This window comes from Vanessa atalanta, chromosome 27, assembly GCF_905147765.1.
Source record: "Vanessa atalanta chromosome 27, ilVanAtal1.2, whole genome shotgun sequence".
Classification (NCBI taxonomy): domain Eukaryota; kingdom Metazoa; phylum Arthropoda; class Insecta; order Lepidoptera; family Nymphalidae; genus Vanessa; species Vanessa atalanta.
Genome location: NC_061897.1, coordinates 2476429 through 2490336, shown reverse-complemented (window position 1 = coordinate 2490336; position 13908 = coordinate 2476429). Strand labels below are relative to the sequence as shown.

At 27.2% G+C, this 13908-nt stretch overlaps 1 protein-coding gene across 10 annotated transcripts in view; it reads left to right on the top strand.

The window, feature by feature from the left end:
• The window catches only part of LOC125074446 (phosphatidylinositol 4-phosphate 5-kinase type-1 alpha), a 76458-nt gene extending 63925 nt beyond the window's left edge, over positions 1–12533 (top strand). For 8 of the 10 annotated variants that reach the window (XM_047685809.1, XM_047685808.1, XM_047685801.1 and 5 more), the window contains 2 exons: positions 595–704; positions 6188–7181. In XM_047685809.1, the coding sequence (XP_047541765.1) occupies positions 595–704; positions 6188–6283 (206 nt within the window). In that variant the 3' untranslated portion in view covers positions 6284–7181. Of the gene's footprint in view, positions 1–594; positions 705–2708; positions 3048–6187; positions 7182–12378 lie in introns of those variants that run through there. The other 2 variants (XM_047685805.1, XM_047685803.1) reach the window with 2 other exon arrangements.
• The last annotated feature ends 1375 nt before the right edge of the window (positions 12534–13908 follow it).

Sequence of the window (13908 nt, the reverse complement as noted above, 5' to 3'; positions counted from 1 at the left end):
GAATAAATAAGGCATATTATTCAACTCAAGATTATATAGATTATAAAAAAGCGTGGAGTTTATATTTTGAAATGTTGGAATGGAATAACTTTCTTATTTTGTCGGTTATTCTTGGTAGAATCTTCATTTCGAACCGGTGGCAGCTTTACTTTTGATGTAGTTATTTAATTTGACGATTCAAAAATGCTTGTAAAAACTAACTCGAGTAAAGTTTTTTGATTATAAGTTTACAATATTCTTTTGTTCCTTGGTACTCTTAAAGTAGACATTAGTTGGACTCGTCGGAATAGTTCTGTAATTTCGTATAGTTCTCTGGGCTTCAAAACCCTTAATTTGTGTAATCAGTCTGGAAACAATAAACAGATAATTATTTAAAAAAATATATGATTTTTGAGTCATATTTTTGAGTTATGTTAAACCTATAACCGTTTTAGCACAAATTGATTAAGATTTTTTTTTATGGTTTGCCAAATGGAAAAAAAATGTAGTTGACATTTTGGATTTTACTCAAAAATGTACTTCGGTCCTTTTAGCATCAGGCCACGGGCTTGCCTCATTAAACCCAACGGTTGTGTAACAAATACCATCTTACAGGCTACCCCATGACGCCAATGCGTGGTGCCACCCCCAGCTCGGGGCGACGCTCCCCGCGCCCCCCGCCGCCGCCGCGCGCCAATCCCATCAACTGCCTCACTACTGAAGTGGTGAGTCTTAGCACAATCGCTAGATAAAGTCGTTTCAATTCAATTCTGTACAATATAAAAAACATTCAAATAATTAAAGTATTCAAACATACACTTTGTACATAATGATTTGAAACAGACTATACAAATGCAATTGAGGTTATAACCGGCTTAAACTAGTTATACACAGACTAAACAAGCACAGAATAGGCGCGGTAAGTTATCACATGGCTTCATAAAACTAGATCATGCTATATAATATTACATGCACTAACAAAGAATAATAATAATTGGTTATAAACATTAACTACAAAGGCTACTGACTATAAAAAATAACCAGTTATTACACTCTATATATCTTATATCTTAAAGCAGCTTCGTTAAACCGGTTAGAACTAGTTTAAACTGCTTTTGTAAAAGGTTACAATAAAATTTAAAAAAAAAAACCTAAATCTAATTTCGAATAATTAAAGAACAGAACACAGAAATATTCCATATAAAGTTTATTTAGTTTTCGCACTTATTTTACACAGACATAACATACGTACTCAGACTGGTTATAACCGGTTTTTCGGTCAGTCGCATAGTTCGTAAACGAATGGTGGTGGATTACTAACAAATCACAATTAATATCACTTTCAGCACATTATGCAAAACGTGTCTAACATTATTTTTAATTGTAATACAGGAAATTCACGATATGTGAATTTTTCCTTGACGTATATAATACATACTTTTTCGAATGAGATTACTTAATTTACAAAAATATATTTCCAACTACACACTTATATCTACCGAAGATAATAATTATGAATATTTACATTAAATAACTTTGCAAAATGTGCCAAAAATATAGAACAATTATCGAGATTCATTCTCAGGTGGTATGGATAACGCTTTAAATACTCCATTACTGGTCCTTAGAAAGGATGATTTTTTGAGTGTAAAAAGTAGTCGAGACTGAAAACTTTTGGTTGGCGAAACAAAAGCCAACATTGTTGGAAGGTCAAAGGTCCAACGCCCAATTGTAGAGAGTACATCAGAGTTCCACTCATGTTTCGGCAATCATATGTCGTTATAGACGCCATCTTTTCTCAAAAGGTCAACTTTTCAGAAATTCTAGAAATTTCTCGCGATCGCTGCTATAATTACACTTTGATGTATATTTCATTTAATAATAACGCGTATTCGTACTGATTATAATATTTGAGATATTTTCAATAGAATTTGTATTAATAGATCTATAATTATTATACAAATTACTAATATAAATAAAATAGAAAATCCAATGACGTTCTATCTTTATAAAATTGTTTACTTTTTAAAGTCAAAATAGATTTATAAAATATTGTTTTTTTTTTATACAAGCATATAAGGAATAAACTAAATTTTAGTTTTGGAATATCCATAAACAAGGTTTTTCTATAATTTTAGGTTACTTTAAATATCAGAAAACGACATTGACTAAATTAATTATAATATTTTCATACCATTCAGATTTCGTAACGCACTAAATAAAATTTCATAGGAGATGAGATAGAATTCTTACAGAATAGTAATGCAATTAATTATTGACAACAATTTGCAACACTATTTATTAATGTGTAATATGGCAACATTCGTACTTCACTAAACACACACACTTACAAAAACGACAAGGTTACTAAAGACGTTTCTTATTTAGTAGCATTCGATGCTAAAACCAAAACCAATTTAGACGTTCTTAAAAGTACAATATTATATATACATAAACACATTTATTGCATTGATACTATTACTTACAAGATATATTGAAGTGTGTTATGTGTGTAATCAATTAAACATGTGTTAAGTGTTACATTAATAATAGTTTCTGATATAATGTCATCGATATATCCGTTCAGTTCATTTAAGTACAGTTTAAAAGTGAACGTATTAATAGTTTGCCCTGATACAAATTCTATTGAATTGTACTAAATAGTATATTTATGTAACATTTTACAATAATGCTGTTTTTTTTATGGACGCTGCTTTAATGGTGGGTAGTTGCAATTAAAACAAAAAGTAGAATTCGATTACAAATGATACAATATGTATTAAGCAGTTATTTAATCGCTTAAAAGTTTTTTATAAACATTTAAAGTTAGCTTTGTAGATTCGTTTTAGTGTTTGGTAATCATTGTAATTTTGAACACAAAAATGGGTGCTTCCGTTTCGAGGAGTTCGATCCAAGGAGGTTTTAATGGCGCGGTGTAGGTTTTTATAACTGGCAATAATGAAGGATAATATTCATGTATTACATGTGTATGTTGCCTATGTGGCTTAGGTTTTTAATTAGATTTTGACGTTTTATCGTGTAAAATGTCCGGGAGTCTACGTTTACTTGTTATATTATTTTATTCTTTAATTTATTTTTAAGACTGAATCATTCGTAAATATGAATAAAATACCAACATTTTTTTCTGGATATTTTACATTACTTAAAAAAAATTTAAAGATGTTTATTTTTTGGAATTATTTACTGTATTTTCAAAATATTTTTGACACGTAATAAACGACTTGTATATTAAAGTATAATTAACGTCTGCAAAAACTAGTGAAATTCAAAGTTAAGTATTTTGTACTTCGACTGAAATTAAACTTAAATCAATAAATTATTGTTTTAAACTTAATTATATATTAAATAGTGTTTATCATAGATAATTAAAATGGCGCCAAAGTGAGTTTGATAGTTTTTTGTTTTTTTCAAATAGTAAATGTTAAAGTCGCCATCTTTATTCATTTTATTCGTTCTTGACGCAATCACTATCTTATTTGCATAGTACAAATTTGGATACATTTAGCTTAATATTAATATAAGTAACGAATCTCGATGAGGAATATAAAACTCTTGGCAAATATTTTATTTATAGAGTATTTTTTGAATGACTAATTTTTTTATTATTGTTATTTTTTTTTGCCAAAAAAGTAGTAACTGTGTCAATTTCGTTTAAAATCAAAATATTATAGTTTTATTTTATAGTTATATACACATTTTTACTCCTCTGGAGGCTTGAATATAAAAAAAAATTAAACTGGCAATCTTTAATTTTATCAAAATACGGTAACAACCTTTTTATCCATCTAAAATTAGCGCCAAATTTGACACTTCATTATGGTCTAGTCCAGTGTTGCACAGACATAATTAATTTAATTGATCCATGAAAATCTAAATCAAAAATTAGTAATTCACAAATTCAAACGTTATTTACAATTAACGTGTTTGACAATCAATGTAATAATATGTATTTATTTTATGTAATAAATTTAAATGTCTATTGAAGTAACAAAAATCTCTGACAGTTATATTCAATGTTGCCAACGTATAGTCGACCAATGTTTTTAGCTTAGAGTCTACGTTATGCAGCATCCATATGATCGTCAAACATAATCCGAACATTTTGGTCTCCAAAACAGACACTCATGGCCAAAAATATCATTATATTATTATAACATTCTATATAGATCCTATAGTACTAATCAAAAACCTTTAAAACTGTATCGGTAAGTCAGTGACCGAACATGGGTCGAAGATCAACTTTCGACGATCACTTCGGATGTTTAACGATCGTGTGGAACTAGCTTAAGTATAATCGCTGTTTTTAAAGGTTGTTCGAATCGAAAGCAATTTATATTCGCTTAATAATATAATCGGCTTCTTGTGAGTGTTTATGAATATAATGTTTGTAATTGTAATCGCGTGATCTGTAAGTGAGGAAAAATATATTTTAAATAGAAATATAAAGGCAGATATATTCTGATATAATGCTGTTACATACATACATGTTAATAGAATGCCTTTAAACAAATAGCCATAAGTCTGTATTTTAAATTCGTAACGTCTAGAGAATCAAATTCATCGGTCAATAGGAAGGTCCTTCGAAATATAAAACACATCCCAAACAGCCGTTACGTGGTGCATTTTCATTGGTTGATAGAGGACACATTCGATGCGCGGGAGATTATTATAACGCATTATATTAGGCCCCTACATAAAATCAAGTGACATAAGTAACAAACCCCACCCCCACGTGTTCAGGCTTTCGACCAATGAAAATGAGTCGTAGATTGTAAGATATTATCGCTAATAGAGCGTTCCTATACAACTTCAATGTTTTCAAATTAAAAAGCCAATTGACCAACCGATTCTTACATTCTTCCAAATACTTACAGATCAGTAATTTTAATAATTTCTTGTGAGGTGTGACCTAATTGATAATAATAATATATTTACATATATGTATATTATATTTTACATTCATTCGATGTTTTGACAAAATTTAAAACACATTTTTTTAAGATAGAATTCACTAATACTGAATCTAACAAAAAATCGTAATACTTTCTGAACAAAGATTTTAAACTCTTTTTAATACGAAAAAAAATAAAAAATACTATTATTTTCTTTATAAATACAGTTAAAGCTTTAGGTCACCCTTAGAAGAGAAACAGAAAGTGTGTGAAAACTGTTTTGTTATGTCGTTGTTACTATTGATACATTGTATATTCTGTTGTTGTTAACTATTTAAGGTGATCAAAACGTAGAATAAATATTTGAAAGTAAAACTATGGGTTTGAAATTAATTAAAGCATGTTTCGACAAGTGCGTCAAAATATTCGACTTTTTTACAAAATGGGTTAATGCTTGCATGATATAAAGGTTTTTTTTAAAAGCTTGTAGGGTTCGACGAAGCTTACTGCATGTCTTATTTTGACATTTAGTCTGAGGTAGCCATATGTAAAAATAAAAACTATGGTAGAAATAGGCATGGCAGTCCTAAAATTAAGGTAAGGATTTTTCATTTTATTAATAATTAGAATAAGAAATTCATGGTTAATAATTCATTATTTCATTTAGATCTGGATTTATATATACTAATATATACAAGTTCAAGTTTTTCGAAAAATTAACCGATGTCTATAATTGATCTCAATTACTTTGATTCTATGACTTTTTCTAAATGTATAAATACTACTAGAATGACATTTCTTTAGACTACAAGAATACTTTGATTGACAAATATGGCAAAAATACCTTCGTAGATATTGAAAAATAAATAAGAATAAGATCCGATTTTAGTGTAACTTTTCACTCAAAATGAAGACAGCTAATTAAAATAAAAAATCAGAAATATAAAATTTGAAATGTCATAAACTAAATTCTTTTAACGTTTATGACGCTTAATTTTTTTTGTAAATGTGACTAATGTTCTAAATACAAATATCTGATGGTGATGATGACATGCATTACGCGTACTACTAATAAGTAATAACGGCCATATTTGTTATGAAATTTAAAATAATCTGTATTTTCTTTTCGTCGTTTATAATCTGTTTACATTTAAAGTCTGATTATATGGATTTCGTGTTTGATAAAAATAAAGAATAAAAAGTCTTAGAATATAAGTTGAACGAGACTTTAAAGATGGCGTATTTTTCGCAAAACTTTTATATAAAGAAATTTTATCAATTTTTTTTTTAAACAGGTCGAACTCAGTCATCTTACATCCGAAACTTCAAGTATCTCAATAACAACGTACGAAGTTCAGGAGAAAATGCAAAACGAAGAAAAATATAGCTAATTTTAGCAAATAATTGTATGTGTATATTGTATTTGAACAATTACTCGTAAACCGAAGAAGCAATGTTAACGCCAAATCGATTTAAAATGCTTGTGTATCGTTACAATTTGATATATAATATTCTAATCTATATTCTCATACAAAAGTAATCTCAATTATATTTATCTGAAACGACTTAAAATTACCTGAGTACATAAGAAGGTTACAATACATTGGATTAAACAAGCGATTTGATTACATTGCGTGGTGTTATACCTTTATATAATGGCAACACTACAAAAAGTCAAGCTGCAAGAAAAATAAAATATTTTGAGGAAGAAGTTTTAAGTGGCCAGTCCTTGAAATAAAAAATCATTTTTAATTTCAGTAGCGATTCAATGATGTATTGGAAAGTATTTTGGAACTAAATAGTACTGTAATAATTGATATTATAGTTCTGTTTGATTCGTGTAGAAGGTGTCTATCTTTATGTTAACCATACCTTTATAAATGTCTGCCATAACGAAACATAAAAGTTCTAATAATATTTTTCTGTATCTACAACAAATTTAACTTTTTACTTTTCTATATAAACTTTTACAGCCTGTTATATACCAATTACACTTTCGTCTAAATTGCAGTCACTACTTCTATTTATTTAAAAAAAAAAATCGCAATCGCCCCAAATATTTAATGGAGAATATTTGAAAGGTATCTTAATACTTAAAAAAAAAAAATTAATTAATAACAAGCAGTTCAATTATTTACATAATGGCTTTTCTCGTGGGAAGAAGACATGTATACTTCTCTAATGGTTATTATTCTGTTGTAATATTGCTATCTCTGTTTCACATGTGTTGCAAGTATTTAATCCTGTTATATCAGTTTAAGTGATTGTTTACAACAGAGTCAGTACCAACATTAATTTAAGTTATATAATATGAATGCACATACACACACACACATAATCGGATAGAAATTCCAAAAAATATTAACAGTAATTCCTATTCATTTTTATATAAATCTATAGTGTTGACAGCTTAAAAATATTTTTGACATATAGATCAATTATTATTTATCTCGTAATTAAATAGCAATTAAACTGAATAATTAACAATTTATATGCGTTTTATGTATAATTTTAGTATAATTTAATCATGTATATGACTTTCCCAGAAGCAGTATTTTTTATTTCTATAATTTTTTTTAATAACGCTATTATGTAATATACTTTAAACTTAGAGTCTTGGATAAGCAAATGAAGTTGCTAGTACACAAGTGTCACAGTATTGATATTAAAAACTATTAATTACAATAAAATTATTTATGTAAAATAAATTTGATAAAAATTAAATAAATATTTTTTATGATACAATAAACTCGATAGAAATTTATGTTATCTGTTGAAATTTATAAATGATGTACCTTTTAATGAGAATAAGCTTAATTGTTGCAATGTAGACTGCTTTTTTTAGGCAAATAATATAATATCCTTAGAATATTTATATATTTAGATAGAGTGTCGCACTACAAAAGAACTAATACAAATAAGCCAACTTTATTATCTTGGAGTGTGTGACAGCTACTCTCGACGCTAGCCTAATGTCATTGTGTGCGTTTATATAGTGACTAACTATTGGTCACTATTTTTCGACGCGTTCGGTTTTGGCTGTCTATCTGAACATTTATGTAATCAATGATAATATAATTCATATAAACATTTTAATTCCATTGCATTTTTGTTTCACAGATTAAATATTTATATCTCTTCTATGATTTATCAATTTAAAAAGTATTCAACTATAACCCTAAATTAATTGATCGTTTATTTTTAGTAGTATTATTATTATTAATACATTTTTAAAACTACTCATCTTATACATCAGTTTCGATCGTTAATAATATATAATTTGAACAAAATGTAAACAAAAATGAAAGCCTGTCTTTCATAATTTTAACTCTTAATAAACAATGACATTATATTTTTAAACTCATAATATATATATATATATATATATATATATATATATATATTCACAATAATAGATTTAATACAAATAGCTTCGCCGACTAAAGAAAAATATTTGAATTATTATAGGCTGAAACGGCAGTACTAAATGCCAGATATATAAAGCTTACAGCACATATACAATATTAAGTTGATCTTTATACATTAACGTTTATAAATTTTGATTTTATTTTATTTGTAAGGACATCTTTGAGATTTTTTAAGAATTTCAATAACAATTAAATTATTTGTTTTTAAAAATTCATGATCTCTTGATCTCTTGAATCTTGATTGAACATAAAAAAAATGTGTGGACGAATAATTTTATTAATGTTCAGATGGTAACACTCTGTCGAACTGTATAAGCGTTTCCCTAGTTAATTATACAATTTGAACTAATTCATAAAAAACAAACATCCTTTATTTAATCTGTTTAATTTTGCTAAGTTTTTAAATATTTGCAAAAATCATTTAGTCAATAAAAATAATAAATGGGCAATCTTTTGAAGTGTTTAAAAATAAAATGTCATTATTTATAACCGAATAAACTACTAGGAAGATAAAAACATTTTACAAAATTCCTATAATAGTTTTTTTTTTTTACATTTTGTCCAAATAATTGATGTCATATAAATAGGTTAGGAATCAACTGCCATAATTGTAAATTATTTATTGGAGAAGCGAATCTTCTAGTTTCATGATTATTTGTAAGTAAATTGCTGTTAGCTAGTAGCTTTATTATATCTGTCAGCTCAATAAAAACCTCTAAACCTTCTATGAAAGGTCTTTGCCCAGTTTGACATTTACTGGTTGTTATGACCTTGTATAATCTATGACATGAACATTAATAAAAAACCAATTGTAATTTTTTAGCTCTCTATTCTCTAAATTCTGAAGTTTAGTAATTCTTAGTATGTTATGAGAAGTGTTCATTTCATATATATAAAAACATTTAATTTTATTTTGAAAAAGTCAGTTTTTATTGTGATGACATGTAAACATGATTATTAACTTTATTTTCAAACAACGAATAGTTTAAAATATGAAATACTCGTCAACAGAATCTTTGACAATATTTTTTTTTTTTTAGAAAATTGTTCTTGGTTCTTATTTGTACCGCCAATTATGTTATAATTATTATTATTGCAATTAGTTATTTTAATTTACATATGCTGCTAGAAAACAAAAAGTATAAACTATTAATAATATATAATATAAACTATTTTAAAAGGAATACATATTATGTTTGTATCAAAGTGCAGCTTTCATTCAGGTTAAATTTAAATTAAATAATTTTATATATAATAATCAATTTCACGTAAATGGAGGCTATATTTAATGTTTTATTTTAAAGTTTTAGAAAATAAGTTTATAAGTAGACTAATAACAACATCAAAAAGTCCCATTTAAGAAACTAATTATGGATCTGTGCCGTGTAAAACAGCACAAATTCTGTACTCGAATTCAAAACTTTATTAATAATAACATTGCATGATATTATCTGTATTTTTGTAATAATATTTAACGCCATCTTTTATAGTATTATATTTTCGCTCAAAAATAATTTTCTAAGTGAGACTGATGAATGTATTTTTTTTTTAATTGCAAAACAACCAAGAAATGTTTGGAAAGTAATCTCATAATTTATTTTTGCTCAAATTTTTGTTTATTTATAATATTTTGTATTAAACGTCATTAAAATGTATTTCTTAGATAAATATTTTATATAGTATTTTTGTTTATAACAACAATTTAATATAAACTACTCGAATGATTTCTTAGAATAGGACTATTTATAACTGCATTTACAATTTTATGCTTACAAATATATGAAAAATATATTTTCGGGATTCGTATATATTCGATCCCAGAAGCTTAGGCTAGTATTGTATAATAAGCGTTGGGTTATTCTAATGGAAATTTGAACGTAACCTTAAAAAAATTCTACCAAAAATTGTAAAAATTAATAATTTTACAAAACTTTTTCTATCTTTCAAATAAATAATTGTTTGTCTGTTATTTCACTTATAAATATTTAAAAAAAGAACATTTCCATTAGAATAAAACCGATCATCGAGTTGTTCAAATGTAGCGTTATTATTGTTGTTTAATCTGTAATTGTACAGTGTTTTGTATTATCTGTAATGTTGATCGCTAGTGCTGTGTTGTATCTGTGCAAGGAACGTACTTACTATTTGTATATCAAGGGTTTCAATTAAACGTGTATTTAAAAGTTTAATGGATTTATTATGAATGTGCTACCTTTAACCTCGTAGTATCTAGATGTTAGACGGCTGAGGTGTTAATTTCATACAAACCTTAAATCTGAATACATTTACAGTTTTATTATAAAGTAATAAACAAAGTAGAAGGATTCTATATTATTATATAATAGTAAAAAATATTTTTAGCAAGTTTATGTCATGCACAATAATATAATAGAATCAAATTCATAGTTGATAATCATTCCAATGAGGTAAATAAAATATTTTGGATCCATAACAAACAATTCCAAAGTATTCTTATATAGTTTAAGTTACTTTAATGTTTGATGGGTTATTTTTAATAATGATCAAAATAAACGTTAAAATATTCTAATATTGTATAAATTATTTTTTATCATATTTCAATAATTTTATACTGAAGCTCGTCACATAAATAGTCTAAATTGATAGCAAATTAGTAAAAAGGGAGACGAACTTCTTAACGTTCCGTGGATTCATCGTACGGTTGCCAGAGTGAATAACTCCGTGCAGTTTCCAGGACGTGACGATGATGTTGCCCGACCTAGCCAAATTTTTGATATACGTTCTGAAATAGAACTTACAAAAGTACAGGATCTTTGAGTTGATCATGGAAGAATTGTTGGTACAGTACGACACAATTTAAAAAAAAAAAAAACAACAATTTGATGAATATATTTTTTATGTCATTATAAATTATTACGTTTGCGTTAAGATTATTTTCACATAAAAAATAAAGGTTGATGATTTCGGCGCACTTAATTCAGATGTGATCGGCTTTACGAACTTTGCCGATGCTACAAAACCAGAATCAGTATCTTCCGAAATCCGCATCTGATATGCGTTTTGTTTTATATTGACATAATAGTTTATGTAGTTAAGTATATGAAACACGTCTTCTCATTTGTTAATATAGATGTACAGATTTGCACACTTTAGAATTTGTGTTCACTATTTTTCACTGATTTTAAGTGTTTTTGTGCTAACAACATAAATGGTGATTGGCTGAAGGTAAGGAATTTGTCTGTGTTAAACTGTGCAATTTAATTATGATTTGTCGCCTGCTCTCATTTTATGGCTAGGGAGCTGGTGATCAATTCTCTAAATGACATTATTAATAGTTATAATAGTGCCATTTGAAACATTGAGGATTGCTTGCGTTAGACTGGCAGCGCTGCATTTTCTTGTTTCCGAGATGAATCCCGCCTCAGAGTATTCGGTACCCTTTTTTATTTTTACAAATTTAAACGCATCGATGTAGGACTTTTTGAAGTAGACTAAATCAATTCGTATTGATCTAAGTCTTTTTCGATGTGAAAAAAGAATATACAGAAATACTCGCCAGCTCCCTAGCAAACATCTTGTTGTTTTTACAGGAGAATAAGAATTAATAATTGCTTTAGTTTCTATTAGCGCAATTTTATTTAGCATTTCCTATGGTGCCTATATATATATATATATATATATATAATGTTACTTTTAAATCATTTCATTAATGAAAAACAGATTACAAAAAATGTCGTTATACTGTTTTAAATTGGAATCTAAGGGTGCTACCATTTCAAATAATTCGTTATATTCGTTAATTGATCCCATTTCTAAAGTAAAGTGTGGTAGCTTTTTGACACTAAAATTTTTCAGTTTCCCCATCAATATTGCTCAAAATGTATTGTAATGATTTGGTATATAGTATCGTTTGGTCTAGCAACACCTTAAGGCTTACATAAATAGAATTTATAATTTATTTGTATTAAAATTTTGAATATATTATCTACTATTAATGTTTCTCTATATTAAAGGATATATTTACAATTCTTGTAAAAAAGTACGGATTTTCTAATTTTAGTGTTTGTTTTGTTTTTCAGACAAGATTATAAGGCCGCTTTTATTAAACTGGCAACATTATAATTTACACCAAAGAAAAGGTAAAATCGTTCGTATTTTCCTCAATCATAGAAGAAAATATTTTAACGACGAATTATTAATTTGAATTATCTTTAGAATTAAGTAATTTTATTATTATAAATATATTTAAAGTGTCCAAGATTTATACTAATGTTTTTAATTTTTACACGACCTAACTTGTTAGTGAGATTCTGTATAATTTTTATTATAATAATTTCAAAACGTAAATTTAAATTATTTTGCACTTTTATACAAATGATATTTTTGAGTAAATAAAATGTTTTAATTCGTGTATTTTTCATTTAAAAAAAAAACTAACCTTTCACATCATTTTTATTTATTCATATTTAATAAAAAGAAACCGACAAAACTTTTAAATTACATATAAAATTCAATTATTGGCGCTTAGACAATACACTACTTACTTCCATCAAAACTTGTATAATCTGCAAAAATTGCTTCGTAATGATAAATTTCACTTTCCTTTGCGCAAATAAATTTAGGTAGTCTTGCGATCATTTGGTTTTCACCGCGAGACATAGTTCTTTCGGCATAAATTTCTAAAACTGCCTTCTTCGTTTCATTCAGTTGTAATATATCAGCTGGTTGTAAATTAAAAATGTTTTCATTTAATTTATCTATATTATTAATGCATTCGGATTTCGTATTCGTTTCAATGATTTTTTTACCATCGGCAGATTCTATAATGTACGATCTATCAAAGCCCTTAAGTTGAGAACTTTTAAATTGCTTTTGAGATGGTACAGGTATTCTTACGTCTCTATTGGAAGTCGCTCCAGATAAATAAATGGCATTTATTTGTTCTGAATACTGCGTCTCGACTGCGACCTGACTAGATTTTTCATCATCTTTAATGTCACAATTAATTTCTTCATCTATTTTTCCAATGCCTCGACAGCAGCAGGGAGTAAACATATTCTGTTTCAAATTCAATTTCGTTGCTATTTGATTACACAAACAATCCAAATTTTCTTGTACATTAGAAATATCACTACATTCACTGATGGTTTCTCTAGTTGGACATATGACATTCTCGAATTCGATTTTACTAGATACTTTTGTTGACATCGAACTCTTATCTAAATAATAATTTGTCGTGCTATTCGAATTCTTTAAATAATTCGGTTTCGATGATTCATGTGCTAGATTTTCAGCTGATTGGTTGTTGTTGACTTCGAAATCTTCATGATCGCTGCTGTCTGATGTAAGAACAGCTCGTAATAATTGATGTATTTCTTGAATTTCGCTCTTGGTTTTATTTTCTTTTATCTCACTCGCACGTTCAAGTAATTGTTTGAATATTTTCCTTTTCTCTTCTTTGTTATATTTTTTAATCTTGAAATTTTTTTTGTCGTCTAAGTTTTTACTGTCCGAATTTATTATAGAAACGCTCGTAGCTGATTTGTCGTCTTTATCATCATTTGTTGCGTCTGTTTTATCTAAGCTTGTATTTACTTCAATTTGACTGG